The 21,319-nt window shown below is 49.7% G+C and overlaps 5 protein-coding genes across 5 annotated transcripts; 3 read left to right on the top strand and 2 right to left on the bottom strand.

Moving 5' to 3' along the window:
• Positions 1 to 1,847: 1,847 nt before the first annotated feature.
• On the bottom strand, positions 1,848 to 7,945 carry LOC100904330 (uncharacterized). Its single transcript, XM_003745199.1, has 5 exons — positions 7,851 to 7,945; positions 3,536 to 3,582; positions 3,355 to 3,415; positions 2,090 to 2,177; positions 1,848 to 1,972 (listed from the first exon to the last, which is right to left on the bottom strand). Exons 1-5 carry the CDS (start codon positions 7,917 to 7,919, stop codon positions 1,896 to 1,898), a joined length of 342 nt encoding a protein of 113 aa, XP_003745247.1. The 5' UTR covers positions 7,920 to 7,945; the 3' UTR covers positions 1,848 to 1,895.
• Positions 7,946 to 9,965: 2,020 nt separating this feature from the next.
• Positions 9,966 to 10,842, top strand: LOC100906366 (uncharacterized). The gene is made up of 4 exons (XM_003745212.1): positions 9,966 to 10,049; positions 10,191 to 10,312; positions 10,402 to 10,567; positions 10,678 to 10,842. The coding sequence occupies exons 1-4, from the start codon at positions 9,966 to 9,968 to the stop codon at positions 10,840 to 10,842; spliced, it is 537 nt and encodes a 178-aa protein (XP_003745260.1).
• Positions 10,843 to 11,300: 458 nt separating this feature from the next.
• Positions 11,301 to 12,007, bottom strand: LOC100906223 (probable RNA-binding protein EIF1AD). Its single transcript, XM_029112008.1, has 2 exons — positions 11,990 to 12,007; positions 11,301 to 11,792 (listed from the first exon to the last, which is right to left on the bottom strand). The coding sequence occupies exons 1-2, from the start codon at positions 12,005 to 12,007 to the stop codon at positions 11,301 to 11,303; spliced, it is 510 nt and encodes a 169-aa protein (XP_028967841.1).
• A 449-nt stretch (positions 12,008 to 12,456) lies between these two features.
• On the top strand, positions 12,457 to 19,524 carry LOC100905782 (DNA mismatch repair protein Msh2). Its single transcript, XM_029112007.1, is given in 15 exon segments — positions 12,457 to 12,488; positions 12,958 to 13,009; positions 15,664 to 15,699; positions 15,788 to 15,961; positions 16,182 to 16,428; positions 16,538 to 16,735; positions 16,871 to 17,143; positions 17,248 to 17,409; positions 17,531 to 17,718; positions 17,801 to 17,962; positions 18,075 to 18,262; positions 18,264 to 18,348; positions 18,455 to 18,625; positions 18,742 to 18,859; positions 19,205 to 19,524. Coding segments are annotated over 15 exon segments (2,406 nt in total).
• Positions 13,386 to 15,028, top strand: LOC100906077 (integral membrane protein GPR180-like). The gene has a single exon (XM_003745210.2). It carries the CDS (start codon positions 13,503 to 13,505, stop codon positions 14,895 to 14,897), a length of 1,395 nt encoding a protein of 464 aa, XP_003745258.1. The 5' UTR covers positions 13,386 to 13,502; the 3' UTR covers positions 14,898 to 15,028.
• Positions 19,525 to 21,319: the final 1,795 nt, after the last annotated feature.

Raw genomic sequence — 21,319 nt, 5'->3', positions numbered from 1 at the left:
GGAGATCATCTCCGTTACCGGATCCACACCGGGCCCGAGACTCCTTTTCAGAACTCAGCTTACCGGTGCCCGAATCAAGTCGGCAGCTCGATGCAGATCGTCATTCGAGAGCATCTCCCAGCGTGTCTCGCGTTCTTTCACAAATGACGTGCTGCTTTAGGTTCTCAGGCTCGCAGCTTCGACGACCCGTCCGGATCAGCTGCTCGACTGTGATCCATTCGCTAAATGTTTTCATCCGTTCCAAACGAACTTCGCTTCCTGTGGATCTTGGAAAAATGATTCGATGGCTCGCGACAGGATCGTGCTTGAGATTGCCTGGTCTCGGATAGGCTCAAAACACAATCGAGCTGTCGACGCACGAATCCAGCCTCTCGGAAGAAGAACGAGCGCCGACTGAGCCGCCGAGATTGCATCGAGAATGCAGGGTCATCCATCGCATTGATGCGTTCCGTTGCCAGGACAAAATTATCCGACAGGATATTCATACACTGCATAACATAAATCAGCTCCAGACGTTGACGAGTAATAAAGTTGGGAATTGTCTTTCTCCCCGGCAGTCTTAAATAATCACCGAGGGAAAATATTTTTTTTCGGGGTTCCGCGCAGGGTTTCATGCTGGTTTTCTGACTCGTTTTCGCGAGCGAGCGCAGTCTGAGCTCGATCAGCTTCCAGTCTTAATTCATGCTGGTTTTCTGACTCGTTTTCGCGAGCGAGCGCAGTCTGAGCTCGACCAGCTTCCAGCCTAATTTCATGCTGGTTTTCTGACTCGTTTTCGCGAGCGAGCGCAGTCTGAGTGCAAACGGCCTCCAGCCTAATTTCATGCTGGTTTTCTGACTCGTTTTCGCGAGCGAGCGCAGTCTGAGCTCGATCAGCTTCCAGCCTAATTTCATGCTTGTTTTCTGACTCGTTTTCGCGAGCGAGCGCAGTCTGAGTGCGAACGGCCTCCAGCCTAACATGCTGGTTTTCTGACTTCGTTTTCGCGAGCGAGCGCAGTCTGAGCTCGATCAGCTTCCAGTCTTAATTCACGCTGGTTTTCTGACTCGTTTTCGCGAGCGAGCGCAGTCTGAGCTCGATTAGCTTCCAGCCTGGCCATACGCTCAGCATCGGTCTCGCTCTCACGCCTCTGTCTTCGTTCTAACAGCCTCGCTTGCCTCTCTTCTTCAGTCAGTGCAGCTCGAGACGATTTTCTCTTCGCAGCTCTTTTCGTTGACCGACTCAAAGCGGAGCCTTTAGGAGGCATGGTGAGTCAGAAATCAATGGGTGCGCTTGAGAATTTATTGATAGAACGAAGCAACGGATTCAAAGGATCAAACGAAGATTTTGAGAAGTGAAGCTCCTCCAATACTAAAATCTGAACTACCTCTAAGCTACAAAACTACCGAAATCTATCTACTACTATACAAAAGCAGTTCCTACGCTGAAAAGTGCTCGGACCTGCCTAGAGCTTCGATCGCTGAGGTCCCGGAAAACCAGGACTTTTCAGGGAAAGTAATGCGAATAATCCAACTCACTCAAGGAAGTTGACGTGTCCAGAGAAGTCGTTTTCTCAGAATGAGATAGTCTCGACGAAAGTGTCTGCCGAATTCACGCCGCCAAGCTCCCTTTCCCTCGGACGTTGGAGAAAAAACCGAAACGCTCTCTAGCGAACGAACACGCTCTCTGAGCAACAACGCGTTTTCCAAAACCGTCTGAGAATCCTCGACAATTTCGCTATGCGACCGAGCTGTATGGAAGATGATCCGGTAAAGCGACCCGGTTGCCGCGGCATCAATGTCTCTGTGTCTCAGTGCAGCCTACCGAGTCTAGCGATTCTACAGGCAAACAGACAGATACGTTTTTATATATATAGATAGATATTTACAATGTATCGCCACTATGTATATCTCTGTTGACTTCTACAGGCTCTCCGAAGGCATTGCTGGCTCCACTTCGGCCGACAGGTTCCCCTTCTTTTGAGTGCCATCCCGGCTCACTGGAAACCAGAAGACATGAAATTTCCTCTATCGGCTACTACTATTCCTATATCATTATTATTCCTCTTTCACCTATCAGCTTCATTTGGACGTCCCGACATTCGATTTCTACTCACGCTTGATGAAGGAAATCATCGCCGAAATACTCAACACGAGCAGAACGCCTACAACGACCCAGAAGACGAGAGGCGCCATGCCAAAGATCTGAAATGAATCGTGAACTCAACTACAGCTCCGTCAGAAACGAGATCAGGGGTCGAAATTATAAGAGCAGTATACGTATTTTCGACCGCGACTTCAACTATAAGTCGAGTGATCCAACGATGGAGAGACATCATCATCATCACCCCATCATCACCCTACTGATTAGGCGCGACTGTCCGTGATCGAGAAGGTTACCAAAAACTCCCGAAATTGTGCTCAGAGGTTGGGTGGTCGAGTGCGGAAAGCGTGCTCAGAGAGCTGCAGCTCATCTCCTCCCCGCTCAAATCCCCGCGCGCACGGATCTATGTGTGTCGCGTCACGCGCTGCCTTCACATTTCCGATTCTTGCAATAAAGCCGTCGTATCGATTAATTCGTCGTGCGGCGCGACCCAAGCGACATGCAATTTGGTTTCCGCAATGAGTTTCTTCCCTCTTCCATCGCGTTACTCCATTTCCCGTCCTGATTACCGCAAGGCAGCGCGGAAGAAATCTCTGAATCACGAAGCCATTCCGTTTCGATTGGAAGCGATGTCCTACAACACCCATTGCCACTCGACACTGGACTACTCATTCTATGTACTAATGAATAATGAAGCACCATCGACGACGAGTCCCATTCATCGAAAAACCATCGTCAGCCACGTCGGCCGCAATCCTATTTCGGCTCATCCGAGTCGCTCATGTCAGCGCTCTTGCAGCAAGCGCTGAAAGATGCCCGCTGTGGCGAGAGGCTCGACATGGAATCAGAGACTCTTCTTCGTACATTACGACCCTATTCTCCGCAGAAACTCACACCCCGCCATTTCTTCCATTCGCGATCACGATCACTCGGTCTTGGAATACGATGGTTTACGCTCTTCCTCGACTCACCCTCCACCCTTCTTCTCACGCTCCCACTGCCCGAGCTCTGCCACAGTCCTCCATCGTTCCCATTAGAACCGAAGACAAGGAGCGCGGCCGACAGCCGCGTTCATGAGGCCTGGAACCCATACTCGTCTTGCTCTAGCTATTCATATGCGGCCCGTTTCGCGAAACAAGGGTCAATTGGCAAACGTTCGCTCTCGGGAGCGATCGCCAGGCGAGTCCTTCAAGATGCGGAGCTCGTATAACTCAAGCGTTCGGAACTCCACGCGTATAATCTACACTTTCTTCTAACTATCATGCTCCGCGAACTGACCTTATTTCGATTTCGTCGGTCGGCGTCGACGAAGACCTTCACCGCGAATGGCTCCGCAGCCCTGACGTGAGAAACAACCCTAATGTAATAAGATGTACGGAGTCCCGATAATCCGCACGAACCGCAATGCGCGCAAGATGGCGATTTCGGCCTGATGCACAATCCGAGCGGGACAACTCACCGATGCTTTCTCTTCAGCGATGGGAGTTTCTTGCGCTTCGGTTGGCCCTGCTGGTAGAAAGGACGTTTTACTTGTTCTTTTGCACAATAGAAGCAAACCACACGAACAAACAGCGGCGAGCAAAAGTTTCCAGACAGGAGGAAATCTTATAAACATTGCTGATAACGAAGAGAAATCCCCGGGCCGCAGTTCATTTCTCTAGACTCTAGAGCGCGAGCGATGCCGACGACGCACAGTGGATCAAAATGAGTTTCTAGGTGGACAAAATTATTTTTCGTGAAATTTCGCTTTGCGAAGGGTCTTCGAGTCGGGAAATACAAGAAAAAACTGACCAATCACGGTTTAGGCGATCATGATACATTCTGTTATTTCTTAGAGTCAATAACAAAAATCACTCGTAGAGTCGCTTGAAATCTCCGTGCGGACATTCCACTACATAAAGTTTCTCATCCTGTGTTGAAAAACTTTCTCGAGAAGTATACCGGAGTGAAAGTGCAGGACCGCTCTACGCTACAGCGATCGTACATGCCAGTGGTGTATGACGGCGTTGTCCGGAAAATCCGCGAATCAATTGGATCGTCTAAGATTTGGATCTCTATTGACGAAACTTCGGATAAAGCTGGCCGTAGCGTAGCCAACGTGGTTGTGGGTAAACTAGACAAGATGAGCTTCGGTCGAAGTTATCTTCTCGTGTGCGAGGCCTTGGAGAAAACCAATGCCGCGGAGATTTCGCAATTGTTCGTGAAATCCCTGGAACTACTGTGGACAGACGGCGTTCTCTACGAGAACGTACTGGTCTTCGTGACCGACGCTGCTCGGTGCATGAACAAAGCTGCAGCCGGTTTGGAAGTGCTATTCCCTCGGTTGATACATGTTACCTGCGTGGCACACGGCCTGCATAGAGTGTCCGAACAGGTCCGCTTGCTTTTTCCGAAAGTAGATCGATTGATGGCGAGCATGAAGATGGTACTTTTGAAGAGTCCCTCCCGCATCTCCCTCTTCAAAGCTGGAGTTGACCTGCCTCTCCCACCGAAACCAACTTGTAACTCGCTGGGGAACCTGGCTGAGAGCGGTTGAATACTACGTAGAGAATTTCCAGCGTCTGAAGAGCTTCGTTTGTGACGAGCTCCATGAGGAGGATGCAGCCGCTATCGGAGAAGCTCAGCGTCTACTCGTCGACGCCTCTGTGCAGACTGGACTTGCTGCAATCGCATCGCATTTCTCCGGGATTCCGGACGCAGTCACAGCCCTCGAAGCGCACGGACTGCCCGTAGAGGAAGCTACGAGAGTGATCGAAAATGTTCGGGAGAGTCTCCAGACACTGCCGCGGGAACTCCAGCCCATATACCGTAAATTTGAGGAAGTTTTCGGCAAGAACACCGGTTTCGCTGAGTTGTGTCGTGTTCGCGATCTCCTCCGAGGACGGGCGAGCGAAGATGGCCTGGAGCTACCAGTCGAGGATCTGATATGCCTGAAGTTCGCGCCTCTAGTATCATGTGAAGTTGAGCGTACTTCCTCGCAGTATAGAGCGATACTGCGAGACAACAGGCACTCATTCCTTTTCGATAATCTAAAGAAATACATCGTGGTTGCGTGTAACAAGGAAATCGAATAAAAAAATCGTGCATATTTTCTTGCATATTCGGCCCGATTTTTCATGCATACTGCATGCATATTTTCGATTTTTTGGTGCATATTTCGCACAGCCCTAATGATGACTCATCATTGACCTCCGAGGACCCGACTTCAATCTCTGGGTCGACCCTCAGTAAAGCTGCTACTTACGGGTCAACGCTCGATGACTTTTCCTCCAGAGGTTCTCGAGTTTACCGCACCACTAGGAGTATGAATGCGAAGTTTGCTTACACGAGCGGATACCGTTGCTGCAGTTCGCGCATGTGCTGCCGTTATCTGCACATTGACGTGCAAACCGCGAACGTCCAACGATGGCGTCCAATAAAGGAATTCGGCGTTTTATGGTCTCTGTGTCTCCAAGGAATTAAGCTTCTCATTCGTGAATGGAGATTTTCATGGTGACGAAAATAAATTATTATTCGGTAACCGGGTAAAACCGGGTGACAATATTAATTTTTCTGATTGCCGGAGGTCTGATGAGTGTCCCAGTCTTGACAGCTCCCAGGCTCCCAGGGCCGCGAGGCGACACTAGACTTTTGGTATCGCGAAGTTTCGGAAGAATTCGGAAGAATCCATGAGAGATATCACATCCTTCTAAGCAACCTCAAACATGTCTGATCCGGTCCGAATCTCGTTCAAACTTGAGATCCGGACGAGAACTGAGCTAAGAACAAACCTCCATCCCCGCCGGAAAGGGTGGAGTGACTTCGTTTTTGAAATTCATTGATTAGAGGAAAAAGAGTCCCATGATGCCCGAATTCCAACTTCTGATTCGGTAGTTGTGTATTCCGAAGCAGCAGCAGGAAATTCCGAGATCTCTATGGTTTTCCGACTTCCAGACATCGCTTTTCATGCCGAGCTATCAGTTGGTACGAAAATTCCGAGATGACTTTTGTCCACCTAAAAACTCATTTTGATCCACTGTGCGACGGCAGGATCTTGGCTCTTGACCTGTCTAGAAGCTTTTGTTCGTCATTTTGGGTAAATAAACGAATCCTTCCGAGCTAAACTATCCAGCAAAACTTCAATGTCCCGGATGAATAGGAGTTGCTCCCGGGACCAATTAAGAAGGCATATCAACTCGGGTGGATCATGGCCCACTACCTGCGTGGGGAACCCACGGCCGCGCCACCTCCGGAAAGAGTGTGATACAGTAAAAGCTCGTTACTACGAACACGAAGGGACCGAAGAAACCGGTTCGTTTTACCGAGTTTTCGCTGTGACGAATACCGCTCAGCAGTATCCCTATGGCGAGCTGGCCAAAGAAGGAGGAATTCTGTGTTCGTTGTACCGAGAAATTCGTTGTGATGGGTGTCGTTATAGCGAGCTCTTACTGTATTCAAGATATGCGCTGATAGAGCGCTGATCACTCGTCCACCCCTCAAAGGGAAGTATCCGACATGATGAGCGAGTTGAGAGTTGAAGCTTAGCTGAAATATTAGTCTCCCCGAGACTAGAAGAAGCCAGGATTTGTATCCTTATAAGCAGTCTAGAGCGAATACTGAAAAATCGTCCAATCAGAGTCAAAGCCTCATTAAACCTCACAGAGCGCCTCAATGCAGCTTCCTTGGGACTCGTGACTCCCGAAATGCTTCCAATACGCGGCTTGGCGGCTTGGGTCTATCATATTGTGAGGACGAGATTAGCGCGGGTAATCAGATCTACGGATTTAGCTAGACTTCGGACATGTCACCATGTCAGACAACTTCCGCCGAGCGGTCCGTCTATGCATCGCCGTTGAAAGAGATCACGAGGAGGCATCGATGCATGGGCGAGGAAAAGATGTAAGTCGAAGGTGCAGATGTGCAGAGTAAATTCATTCGAGTAGATAGCGATCCGAGAGACGGTCGCACAAACGTGACCGTCTCGAGTATACGCTCCAAAGTGCTCATAAGGATACAATTTTCTAGGGCAGTGGTTCTCAACCTTTATTGTGCGGCGGAACTTCCGTGAAAGTCCTGCCGGAACCCCTCAAGGGTTCCGCGGGACTGCCGGCGGGGAGCGGTCCGCCCCGGGCGGCACTTTTTCCGGGAGTTTTGGGGGCGGCATTTCGGGGCTCGGCGTTGAAAAAAACAGGGGGTTTTCGGGGAAAAAATTCAGGGAGGGGCGGCATTTCATAGACCGCGTTTAAAAACTAGGGAAATTCCGAATTACCGCCCCCGGCGGCAGTCCGGCAAGGTACGCCACTGCTCGTAACGCGTCATGAAACCTTTCGTCTTCCTATATCACGATCGACTGGTGCTCAATGAGAGCGTTGATGCTGGATTTCTACAGCGATTCCACAAAAATCGGGTATTCGGTCACAAAGTTGAACTCTCATGTCATCCTCGCGTCTAATCGATTTCGGTAGTTCGTTTTGGTCGCAGCGTACGGCATTTTCAAGAATCGCGAGCCCCGCAGGAGACTTCATATAACCATATTTTTAAAATGACCAACATGATAATCGGGCGCCTGATTAATAAGGAAACCCCTCGCGGAACCCAGGGGTTCCGCGGGAAAAACCGCCACGGAACCCCGAAAACCTTCCCGCGGAACCCCGGTTGAGAACCACTGTTCTAGGGTTCTTCTGGTCTCGGTTCGACTAACATTTCAGCCAAGTTTCAGCTCTCGACTCGCTCATCATGTCGGCTACTTCCCGACAGTGCCGCTGTAAGCGATTAAAGATAAGACGACTACCCACTCGTTGGAACCTCCTCCTCGACGGTGTTCGTCCTCGAGCCCCAGCCGTCATCAGGCTCCAGGAAATCATCGTCGATGCAGAGGACGACGACTTTCTTTCCGTCTCTGAAGAACGTCATTCGGAATGCCTTTTTTAAAAAAAAGCGTTTTCCACGCTCTTGAGCGAAAGGGTCCCGTTCCGTGTCTTCGGGATGAACAACTCTTCGCCCTGGGGTGACCTCAAGCAGACGGGGTCTTCTTGATTGGAGCCTACAGGAGAGAAATAGTATAGAATAGAATAGAAGGACGTTCTTCTACGAGAATTCCGCGAAATACGTTGTATCATAAGTTCGATGTTGAAAATCCTTCAAAGGCGACCAAACCTCTCAGCTCGATCGACTCCACTCAGGCGCGTATCCAGGATTTTTCTTGGGGGGGGGCACACGATGACTGCGGCCCCGAAAATTCGGGAATCGGTTCCAGAAGGCGACAGAGGTAGTATGAAACAAATATTTTTGGGGGAGGGGGCATTGGGGGCCAATGCCCCCCCCCCCTGAATACGCGCCTGACTCCACTGCGTCTTGAAAATCGCTGGATTTTCCGCTCCTATTGTGCTCCTTGATTTGCGAACGAAAACGATGAAAACCACAACCACAACCTCGAGGCTCGAGCTACCCTCGTGCACAGAGAGGAGGCCGGTCTGCGCGCCATTTTCAAATGGGCAAGCGGGTCCTGGATGCTCCTGCTGACTGTTCGTGATTTAGAGCGGACGCTCACCGATCAGGAGAGGATCAGAGAGATCAGAACCCATAGCAAAGGTGCCAGAGTCGATGAAGATTTGCGGGAGCGAAATCTCTTCTCCGGAAGCTTCTACCGGATCTAGATTTCATTTCAGGAGGCAATCCAAATATCACAGCGATGATGATGCGCGCGCTCATAATGATGACGATGATGCGCGGCGGTAGTGGACACAGAGTGGACTACATTATTAGGGCGCGGAGCGAATGCCGCTGAGAGTTGACAGAAAAAAATTCTGAGGTTGACAACCCAGGCCGATAGTACCCTCCATTATCGCCGCATAATGCTCCACCACTACCGTGGAAAGCTCAGTGCGGCCAAAGCGACCCGCAGTATATGCATTCGCTATATTTATGGACCCTAAACACTTACAGAACGAGTGGTTCAGAAATGGTTTGCTCGCTTTCGTGACGAAAACTTTGACCTCGAAGATGCGAAACGGTGAGGTCTTCAGTTCAGTTCAGGTCAAACGGTGGATACAGACAAAATCATGAGAGTTGTGAACTCTCATCGACACCTGGTGCTCCTTGAAATCGTGGACGCCATCAACGTATCCCATCAGGGTGTTGCTGGTCATCCGCCGGCCCAAATATTCTCAGTTTCACTCTGAAAACCGAACGAACTCATTTGAGGACCTAATACATGGTGCAATCTTATACATATAATGCAATGGATCGCTTGATCCGTCATCTGATGGCCTCATGTCAAGGCGTTTCCTGTAGATTCCAGCATCAGTTTGAAAATCAATCTCATGCATGTTGCTATACAATTAATTCAAAGAACGAGGCAGTCCGATCGTGCTCGAGGTTTACGACGATTCCCTAGCGCCAATGTCCATGATCAGGCTCAATCTTGAAATTCGGAGCAAGCTCGAGAGAGATCCTGAGACGCCGGAATATGTAAATCCTCTCTGTCTCGGTGAGGATTTTCCATGAAGTCCTGGAGCGGCTCGTCGGAGAGAGTTTCTCGTCACGGACTTCAGCGATCCTCTCCTCATACCATCCGGAGTTCAGGGGTCAAACACATGGACAAGCGCGATACTTTCAAACTCTGTCGGCTTCGAGGCGCCATGGTGAGCTCCAACGTGATACATACTCTCTCAACTCGGAGAGAGAGATCGCGCGCGCCAATTACCGCATATCCGACGGATTGACGCGCCGCGAAGGAGAAGGGCTTCGTCTCAGTACCTACCTACCTACCAATTCCTTTTCTCTGTTTCTTCTCAAAATTTCTCTGTCCATCTGGCTAAGTCCCCAAGAATAAATTGGAATTTGAACCTACCTACCTACCTACCTACCTACCTACCTACCTACCTACCTACCTACCTACCTACCAGAAAATGCCGAGTAACGTCGAGATCAAAGCTCGAGTGACGGGGTTCGCGGTGTTTCACGCCCTCTTCAAACAGGTTTTCGCTCCAGAGGTACTACTTGGAACTCTCTCAAGTCTTTCGAATCTTATACTCACGGCGAGACAACAAGAGGATATGGAGGATGGCGCCGGAATCGCGCATCACATCGTCTCGATTTGATCAATGAAGACCATAATTTCTCCTCTCCCTCAGGTCCTGGAGCACAAGATTCTTCGGCACTGCGATACTTACTTCAAATGTGAAAGCGGCCGGTTGAAACTGAGAGAGATCACTATGAACGACGAATCCACAGCTGAGCTCATCTTCTACTCTCGGTCAGTTCTCAAACGACAATCATCATCAGATCTCGTTCGTTCAGGGATTCGAGCATCGTCTGATAGAATTTTACGTTTTGGACATCAAGGACCGACTCTGCTGGGCCCAAACTCAGTGACTTCGTGAAATACGACTGCACGGGAACGAGTTCACAGCTGAAGGAGCTCCTCGTGCGAGCAAACGGGCTAAGGGGAGTCGTGAATAAGACGCGTCATCTTTATATCGTTGGTCAGACTCGGGTCCACATCGATCAGGTTGGGTCGGAATCGGTGTTGCGCTGAGCATATTTCCTCCACGGGCTTCTATCCCCCCGGAAATCCCCGTGAGAGACCGTGACTTCAACCGATATACCCCCATTCTTCAGGTCGAAGGACTCGGGGATTTCATGGAGCTCGAAGTCATGATGAAAGACGGGCAGCCCGTCGCGGAAGGCACCGCGATCGCTCAGGAGTTCATGGAGAAATTAAAAGTGGCGCCCGATTCGCTCATCGAAGGCAGCTACATAGATTTCTTGGCCCCAAGGGAATGAGACGCAAGGAGAGAGCGTCCTGAGAACTTTCAGGTGTACGCCATCGTTAGAATCCCCTGTGGGCAAAATCAGGGCGTCTCTCGCGAGGGTCTCCCCCTAGTCTCTCTGGGAGAGAATATCCGCGGGATTCCGATCCACTCCTGGAAGCGCCGAGTTCATTATATTTCTAATAAAATATAACGCAATAATCATTGTTTGTCAAGATTATTCGGTACATCTGTTCCAAAGCTGAGGCGTTTCGGAAATATGGCTCTATTTCGTTATATGGGCACGTCTATGATGGCGTTCTCTTGCTGACCGTCTATCGGACCCTCTGGTGGCGTCTCACATCTCAAACTTGTTCCAGAGCACGGGAAACCCGGATTCCGACTCGGAAAGCTACACCACCCAAAAAGCCTCAGAGACAGGCGTGAAGTGTTGTTTTATTTACATAAGACTCATTATCGGATGCACACGGCTCAAACAGGTTCCTCTTTGAGCTCACTATCGTCATGGTTGTCCGTATCTTCGTCCCCTTCATCACAGCTGGAATCGTCCTCATCTGATTCCTCGTAGGTAGTTTGTACTCGATTGGTATTGACGAATATCTCCTCCTCTTCAACTTCATCGTCATTGTCTCCAGATCCATTCCTCGTTTCGCTCCCGTCGCAGAAGCCATCGGGCCAGAGACCTTCCTCCTTGATGTATTTGATTTGTTGCTTGTACAGAATTGATATAATTTCTGCTTTAACCTTGTCGCCTTCCTCAATAGGCTCAATGACGACGAAATCTCCGCGTTTGACCCAGACATTCCTGCGGAACTTGACCGGCATCGATACGAGGAATTTATCACCTGTGTCGTTGACTACTTCGTGAAGATTGTTCCCACGACCCGCGAACACTTTGACAATCACCTGATGCGGCTCAGGCAGAACGAAGTCTTCCAAAACTTCGCGGTGCACATATTTCACCTGCAAGACGCGCAATAAGATCAGTCCCGACAGCCTTGATCTGGAATCTCCGCAGGGAAAATGTTTGGGTTCTCCAAGCCGAAGGCGGAATCGTTGACACAATGCCAGAAACAGCTGTTATTTCCCGAGGTGCAGGCGCATCGTGACATTTTCGAGAATCGATAGTTTTCCGGGAAGAACCTCAAACAGCCGCTCACCTTAGTTGCTTTCGACATTTTGCATCCTTTCAGTAGCCGCGCAGCTCACGATCTCTGTGATATCAAATATATTTTCGCTATAGGGAATCGCTCAGACATGCCAGTACGAATGAGGAGCACGAAAACGCATGGATAAACATTTCGAACACTCGCTTCGAGGCGCAGCATTTGTGGGAGAGGGGTCGGAAAGGGAAAGAGAGTTGATGAGAAGATTCTTCTTGGGGATCGTTCAGGGATAGGAGCGATTGGAACAACCCGCTTGATGAAATTATACCACAAGAAGTTGAGCCGAAACAGTTCCGACTAGAAAGAAGGATTTGCCTCGATTCCGTTGAAAGCTTAAAGCCTATGTAGCGAATTTGAGGTGCCACAGGGAAGTACCACGTTCGGCGCGCATTTCCGCCGATCGCCGATCATCATTCGGAATTTTCCGCGTGAGGAACATCGGCCGCACGAAGTCAAACAGCATGGTAGACGCCCCGGTACACGCGAATCTGGAAGGTATTTTAGACCAGGGGTGGCCAACTTGGGTGAGCTGGGGGACCCCCTGACCGGGTGAGCTGGAGTCGGCGGACCCCCTATTTCTCATAATGCACTTTTTGGCAAGCTTCGAATGCGAGGTTCGACGTTCAACTCGACGTGTTTGTCAGCAATGTCTGCAGACTTGATATTCTCGCTGCAAACCTGCAGCGTTTAGTCACTCCCAGACAGTCCATGATTATTCATCATATTTTCCATTGGGGAATCTGACTCCGAATCTGACTCAGGCACCCCGTCGCGGACCCCCGAAAATCTTGCTGCGGACCCCCAGGGGTCCGCGGACCCCCACTTGGCCACCCCTGTTTTAGACGACAAATATCTCGGTCGATATGTTCTGCCCGTAGTTCCGTGCTCGGCGCTGATTAATTAGTTATCCCTGCGCAAGTGGTACCGCATCTGACTCCCTGAAGGAATGTTTCAATTTTTGCGGATGTCACCAAGGACAAGGGTTTTCTGCGTTTCCTGAAAGATGCACCGGCGGTGAGTACAGAGATTGAGGATTGAGGAGTCGAAAGTTTTTTTCGTGCGACGTTGCGAGATATGAATCAGGAGCGGATCGCCCGTGTTCCCCTACTCAATCCGCCCGTTGTCCGAGGCTTTCTCTCCCTCTGGAGCGGCCCCGAGGCAGGACATGAATTCGATTTCGGAGCCGGTCCTCGAGTCCGAGAGCGGATTTCCGCGGAAATTTCGCTTCTCCGGATCTCGAATATCCCAAATTCCGACGATGCTCCCCCCGTTGATTGGTGGTACGTTCTCGGTATGAGAGCGGGACCAGGCGAATAGTAAATAAAGCTAATGAGAAAGGGTAAGCGAGCTATGCCGATGTTGTTGTGAGTGGTGGGTGGTGGAGGAGATAAGGTTGCGAAATTCGAAAGAGCAAGCATGAGCGTTCGTCGGTCGCGCTCATAGCTGCTAGAGATCTGTGCTCCGTCTCGTGTGACATTCGGAGTGCTATGGGTCGCGTGCGTCTGAGATGTTCCTGTTCCTAGTGTTGGTTTGCGCTCAGCTCTTGCTGAGCGGCAGCTGTTTGCGACTGCAGGGCAGCTTCAACAGCTCGGATTTCGTCAAACTCGTCGCAAAGTTTGGCTTCGAAAAAACCGAGAACCACGATCACGTGAACACCCTCGGCTACATCTACGGGAACCTTACGAGCTCTAGCAGAAACTTGACTCATAAGGGGACCCTTGTTGTTGTGGAACGTGAACACTTCTTGGATCTGTGGGGAAACCGGACTCGACTGAAGAATGCTTGCAGTGCCATGTTCAATCAGTTGCAGCGAGACGCATTCGATCGATACTGCAATGTCAACGGTACTCAGGACTTCCTCAGAAGTTTTCCTTGTCCTAGAGGACAGCTGTGCGAAGAAGAAGACACTCCATCTCGCGTTCTCAGATCAAGCCAGTTCACGTACACTGTCAGAGATATACATACGCCTCGCTTCTGGTACGTGACGCTGGTCTCGTGCTACCGAGATCCCAAGAATTGTACCTGGCACAACTCGAACGGGGATACCTTCATCGTGGACTACGATATCCACCTGGTCAACGGACATCCTCACGAATCGACAGCGTTCGATGATGAGTTCTCATTCGAGGAACAGGGTTCGCTGCAGAGAACGTGTATATTTTTCTTCCTGTATTTCACCCTGGTTGCCATGCAGTGCCATCTCCGCTTTCGCGACGATCAACGACACCCTTTGACACGGATATTATTCATGGCGATATTGCTGCAATTCGTATCGCATCTCGCTACACTGCTCCATAGTATCCTGTTCGCATCCAATGGCCAAGGTCTGCCAGACCTCAAAGCCTTCGGCGAAATCGCTTACATCTTCGCGCAATCTTTCTTCATCGTTCTGATCTTGGTTATAAGCAGAGGATACGCAATCACTCGATCCGAAATCGCTGGGAAAAGGGTTTTGATTTTCCTTTGGATCGCATACTTGATCGCTCATCTGGTGCTCTATGTATGGGTCAATACGGAGATCGACCCGATCAAAGAAATCGACGAGTATGAAACGTATCCCGGCTGTCTCGTCCTCGGATTCAGGATGGCTCTGATGCTGTTCATGCTCCGCGAGCTCCGTTCCACCATGCACTTGGAGAACAATACTCGAAAACTACGCTTTTACCTTCATTTGGGTGCCGGACTTCTGTGCTGGTTTATCTATCTACCGATACTCGCTATTGTTGCGTCACAAGTTTCTTCGCTCTGGAAACAGAACCTCATCCGTGGGATTATGGCGTGTGCGGATTTTCTAGCTTATGCTGTCGTGACCCATGTTCTTTGGCCCGCGGAAAGCCACGACTATCTTCAGCTGCAGATGGTTTTCGAAGAATTCGATGACTACCGGGAATTCCGGAAATAATAATTGGAGAGACACAACAGTCTTGGCCTCATTGTCAGAATCGAGCAGGGCTTTTTTGACTCTCGAGGAATCGTATATGGAAAAGAAGTCTTAATAATGTATTGAGAATGAGGTGATTTTTATGACCGCGTCAATTCAGGCGATTCTGATCGCAACTGATGTCCTTGCCGGGAAAAAATTCCTGCAATGAGCGAACAGATCTTCCTTGTGTAAACCCTTTGTACAAATGTCCCAGTCAATGAGGGATCTCCGAAGCGAATCACGGAATCCTGACTGAGGCCCCGCAATCGCGTCATTTTGCGAGCGCATGTTTTTGTAAATGAGATGTTACGAACTTGAGGTTGAATTGAAATAAATTTTGTTGTGGCATGATTCGGTGCTCCATGCTCCCTCAGCTTAGAGGCTTGGTATTTCATTGGGTCTTGTAAACCGCGCCAGAACGTTCCATCTCTACGGCGCGGTGGTCCCTCGAGTAGGGACTATTTACCGAGTTTCAATCAACAAGGGCATCCCGGGTAGGCACTCTCAACTCTCAAAAAAGTACTCTCTCGTGTAACTATCGGGTCGCTCGCGAGGGTTAGAGATCTTGACATCCATCAGATTGACGTCCGTTGACGTCGGTCAGATTACAGAGATATATGTGTGTAGGAAAACTCCTAGACTAGACGATATCTATTCAGCCATCTAGCCATCTATCACGACTGCCGCGTGGTCCTATTCGTGAAATTTCGAAAAATGTCTGGAATGCACCCATCATCCATTTCAGAAATCGGCGACCACAGTCCGCTTCTACGACAGGAAGGTAAGCGCCGAGCGTCTCATCCAAACTTAGTGCATCTGATGCTATTGAGAGGTCGGGTAGCGTGATCTCTCTTCGGAATCCCTTGCAGACTTATTTCTCTGTTCATTTGGACGATGCAACACTGGCCTCGAAATGTTTGCTGAAGGTCTCCATCAAGAACATCCAGGGTATACCATCGGCATGGATCGGTCAGAGTAATTATGAGAGATTTCTCAAAGAGCTGCTCCTTGTCAAGGCCTATCGCGTGGGAATTTATGCGGAGGTGAGGGATATCTACTCTAAGGAAGCTCCGATCCATGTAGAGACTTGGCTCGAATCATCGAAATAGACAGCCCTTGCCGTGGGTGGACAGATGTTCTGCGAAAACTCCGCCGTAGCAGCTCATTGATTATTAATCATATGAATACCCTTTGTTCGGGGAACTAGGCCCCGTTGATGATTCGAATGATGTGTGCATGCTGAACCGATTTGATCGCTCGCAGGTCTCCGATGGATGGGAAATGGTCAAATCCGCTTCGCCTGGGAACCTTGTGGAACTCGAGGATGTCTTGTTCGCGACCAATGGTCCACAGTTGATTGTTTCGTCCCACCGAAACGGAATCGCTTCCTTACAATTCACGCCTCAGAGTGAGAACGTTCTGATTGGCCTTGCTTTCTGCGATCCGGTGTTACAGTGTTTGAAAGTGACACAGATTCTAGACAATACGATGCTGACAAAGCTCCAGGTGGGTGAGCCGAGCTGACGGAGCGGAGATTTCCAAGCCACGAATTGCTCTCTCGACGAGAGGGCCAGAGACCGAAAGGTCGAACTCAACAGTAGATCGAGATATCATTACAGGTCCCCTGATTCAAATCAGTCCCAAGGAGATGGTCATTCCGACGAAAATGGATGACAAACTACACAAGCTCCTCAAGAGGAATAATATCACATTTTACGAAGTCGCAGCAGATCATTTCAATGACAAGAATCTGGAGCAAGACTTGGAGAAAATATACAAGTTCGGGAAGAAACAGGCGAAGAATATACAGATACTCCGTGAGTTCATTCGATCCCTAACCACCGTACCAGTGAGAATTTCGATTGAGTTCCAATGCGTTCTTATCTTGACTCGGGAGTGGATATCAAAAGAAGCTCTATTTCATCTGCCTCGCAGCGGAACTCCAGGTCCAGCACAAGGTCGGAAACCCCTCGCGGCGCTCCTGAAATTCCTGAATCTCGCCTCGTCGCCAAGCTCGTTCTCCCAGTTCTCTCTGCAAGAGCTCAAACCAGACACCCTGATGAGATTAGACGCCGCAGCTGTGCATGCGTTGCATCTGTTACCAGTGAATGAACTCGCGGAGGAAGACACGATTTACGGCATTTTGTGCCAAGCTAGAACAGCTGGAGGGCAGCGCCTGCTTTCCGAGTGAATCAAACAACCTCTGATCGATCCTGTTAGAATCGGTGTGTTGAACTGGGATGGGAATTCCCAGGGATGCATAATATATAATTGGATTCCAGGCTCCAAGTCATCGAACCCCCCTCCCTTTCACCTTTGAATTCTCCAGGGGAACGTTTGAATATCGTGGAGTTTTTTGTGAACTCCAATGAAGTTCGCCATTTTTTGCACGGAGACTTCCTGAGGCGATTCCCCGATCTGCACATCTTGGCGAAAAAACTTCATGAGAAGAAAGTCCTTCTGAACGACCTCTACAAACTTTACACTATAGGTCAGCTTACCGAACAAGCCTCGGATCTCCGGGGACCAACAATTCTTTTCTTCGCGACCTGAAGTGGCGCGGACTACGGATCCGCCTCGAGTTTTACAAACTATTCATACATGAATTTCAGTCCGGTCGCTCACTCCTGAGCTGACGGCCTTGCCGCAGGGAGAATGTGCTTCCCTCGACGATTTGATCGTCAAGTCCTTACAGGGCCTGACGAAAGATTTCGACAAGTATGTGGATATGATTGAGCAAGTTATCGATATCGAGAGGGCCGAGAGCAAAATGGAGTTCCTCGTGATGCCGTCGTTCGATAATTTCACTTGCAAACGAGCGTCTGGTACTCTTTCGTGATTCATAACAAACAATCAGAGATGGAATCGAAAATTAATGTGAGGAATGTCTTCGTCAGGAGATCAATGACCGCATAGTAGATTGCGAAAAAGAAGCCGAAAAACTATTGACGAAAGCTGCTCAAACATTGAGCACCGAGGAAGGCAAAGTGATCAAACTGGACTACGCGACAGACGGAGGATTCGTCTTCAGAGTCAGCAAAAAGGTTAGGGAACTCTTCTTCATCATTCCCTAGCCCCAGATGGCTCTATGAATATTTGAGTGTCCGGGAGTTGGTGTCCTGCTCCGACTAATCACAAGGCTCCTCTCTCGAATAGGAATACAACCGAATCAAGACCCAGCGGGCATTCGATATTACCGACGTGAAGAAGAACGGGGTTTCGTTCTCGAGTGGGAAACTTCACGACCTGAACTCCGAATACGTCGCCGCAAAATCTGACTACAAGACGATGCAGGAAACTTTAGTGAGCGATATCGTTGAAGTCGCGTCGGGATATTCGGATCCATCAGCTCGCCGATAATATAAGCCATCTGGATGCTTTGGTCGGCTTGGCTGTCGCGGCAGTTGATGGTAATTATGTGAGACCGAAGGTGAGTTCCATGCGGGGGTCCAAGAAACAAGTACGGAGACCTATCTGGGGTCGCCATTCGCTCAAAATCTAGTGCCACCGGAGATTGACCGTCAAAGTGTTCCCAGATCATCGAAATGTCGGGAGGAGAAATAAAGCTGGAGAACGTTCGCCATCCGATTGTGGCTAAGAAGCAATCGCAATACGTGCCGAGTGATGCTCATTTCACCAACGATGACCGAAGATTCCAAATCCTCACTGGCCCGAACATGGGCGGTGAATCCACTTTCATGAGAGCCGTGAGTACTTCATGCTGGAATAAGTGAGCGCCGGCGCCGGCGAACTCGAGCTTATAGCATAGGGTCGCAGAATGTCGACATAAATATCGGTGCCTTCTAACGATTTCTGATCTTAGGTCGCTACAACCGTGGTCATGGCTCAAATAGGTTCCTTCGTGCCTTGCGACGAAGCGACGATATCTGTGCGAGACGCAATTCTGACGCGCGTTGGGGCAGGGGACGAAATTGTCAGAGGTAAAAAGAAATTGCTCTTGGAGGAAATTCTTCTGTAACTTTTTTATTCTACATGGATTCGGAGCTTTGTACAGTGAAATCCGAATCAGAAACCACCATCTCCAAGATGAGACCGCGTGGGGTCTGAGGAGACGAATTCCTTGCACCGATTCAATCACCTCTAATTGTGAAGTGATTGTGCAATGTGGAAATGTCGCATTCGATATTTTTCCTAACATTCTATTGCGAGAATTCTTCAAAAGTAATCGAACGAGGATGGGAAAACTTTTGAGCTTTGTGCGTTGAACGTAGAAATATCCTTGTTTCGTTCGTATCTCTCGCTCTGTATTTAGTCCATCATTGCAGGGGTATCCACATTCATGGCCGAAATGCTCGAAACTGCCTTCATTATGAAATCAGCCACCGAAAACTCTCTCATCGTGATCGACGAGTTGGGCAGGGGGACCTCTACATACGACGGCCTGGGATTAGCTTGGGCGATTTCCAAGTAAGTACCTATTTACAGTAAGGGCTGTGCTCTTCTCGATTCCTCTTCCGAAACGAAAATTCAGGCGAAGCAGCCGGAGGACGATCGGAAAAATGAGCAGGACCGCTCTCAGCGAGGTCTCTCCCCGGCTTGCAAGCAGCGCAGTCGGACACGGAGCCGTGTCCGAAACTTATCTTGATACACTTCAATAACGAGATTGAATGATATCCCACGGCAAAACAGTATTACGCTCGAGCTCCGATTCGATCGGGCACCTCGAATTCATCGTCTGGAGTGTTTGGATTCAAGTTTCCTTCTCGATTGCTGCGATCCATGCTTCTCCTTACTTTCGCTTACAGCATATGAGTCAGATTCACGACTCTCATCAGCGAGCTTCTCGGTGGATCTGCTTCGTGACCTCTTCCTTCGCCTGTGATTCGAAGATGATTCGCCCCGCGATTCATTGAGACGGGAACGATGGGCTTCTTTCTTTTCGAGGGCTCTCCGAATGTCATTCTCAAGGAGACTAGGAGACTAGGACAGACTGATTCTCTTTCGGATTTTCACTCCAATGTTGAAAAACTCGCCTATAGGAGACTTGAAAATTCGCTTGTGAGAGACTCGTAGCGAGTCCCCGTCCGATAGAATCTCCTGTTAGGGGATTCGCCTTTCAGAGACTGCTCAGAGTATTTCCGGACGAATCTCTCTGATTTCGACTCTTTGTGAGGCCTTTCGGGCGCGCCTCAGTAGAATGCGCGTGGCACATGTGAGTCTTTCAAGTGTGACGACTTAGACCAGGCGAGCCGAACGATACTCTTTTAGGTTCACATCATGGAACACCTCCAGGCGATACTTAGCGACAGTTTCGTGAAGGAATTCGCAGTCGACGCCGCGCTCAGAGGTGATTGGGGAAAGTACAAGGATTGCGGTGAAATCTTGAAGCGTACAACGCGCTGCTCCTGCCATCTCAGGGGGTGAGATGAGAGGGATCTGCGGAGCGACCCGTCCCCAAATCCCCAATCCCTGCGACGATATAGTCCCGATCGGGGAGGAACCGCACATTTTTACCGAGATCAAGGAGCGTGTATCGCAAAGCATCGGTAAGCTCGGCGGACAAAGACAGCTTGGCTCAGGTGTGATGCAGGAAGCAGATTGCCCTCACTACGTATCCTTCCTATGCTTCGGCTCTACCTCTTCGGCTGTCATTGGCATAGAAATAGGAATTAAGAACTTGCGAGCCCTCCACTACCTGATGAAGAGAATGGAACCCGAGGCTGGCCCTCAGCCATCGCCCCTTACCGAGACCGGCTCCTCCTCTGGTCTTTCCTCATTTCTTGACTCAGCAAGGAAACGAGCGGATCCTCATCGGTGCCTGAATGAGACGATCCCTCTACTTTCCTGAGCCCGAGGGCGCTCCACGGTCGTCGCTGTTTTTTCCTCGTGAAAGAAGACGAATGTATTGGGGCACCGTCAGGTCGATGCCTCGCTAATTTTCCATATTTTTTTCACCCCAGTGCTCGATATTCTCTCTTCACTGTACTCTCGACCTTGATGTCGGGGGCAGGATTTGGTTAGAGGCCGTTCCAGGCTCTGTGAGCTCCTTCCCATCCCGAGGATTTGAGAGGGTCTTCTGACGCGAACCTGGAAGACTTTTTTCTGACGGAACTCCATGAAAAGAAATCCAACTACTCCCGAGCGTGCTCTTCCGGACAGATTGGAACCTAATTCGAGTTCCTCAGCGATCCCGCAAAGGTCGATCGTTGACAAAGGTCTCCTTGATTGAAGGCTAATGATTGAGCTTTACCACAATGCTTTCATCGAAAGCATCTCCCGTCTACTGTTTTCAGGACGCGATTCCGGGGGATCCTCTGGACGCGAGACTGGAATACGAGACGGAAACATGTCTAGTCTCATGGCTTCGAATTCCATCCTGTAACGACCAGATTGGTGCGTTCCGCTTCTAACACTCCCGGCGGCGAAATAGACGAGACTCC

This window comes from Galendromus occidentalis, unplaced genomic scaffold (genome assembly GCF_000255335.2).
Source record: "Galendromus occidentalis unplaced genomic scaffold, Mocc_1.1 scf7180000077479, whole genome shotgun sequence".
NCBI lineage: Eukaryota > Metazoa > Arthropoda > Arachnida > Mesostigmata > Phytoseiidae > Galendromus > Galendromus occidentalis.
This window is presented reverse-complemented; position numbering and strand designations above follow the sequence as displayed.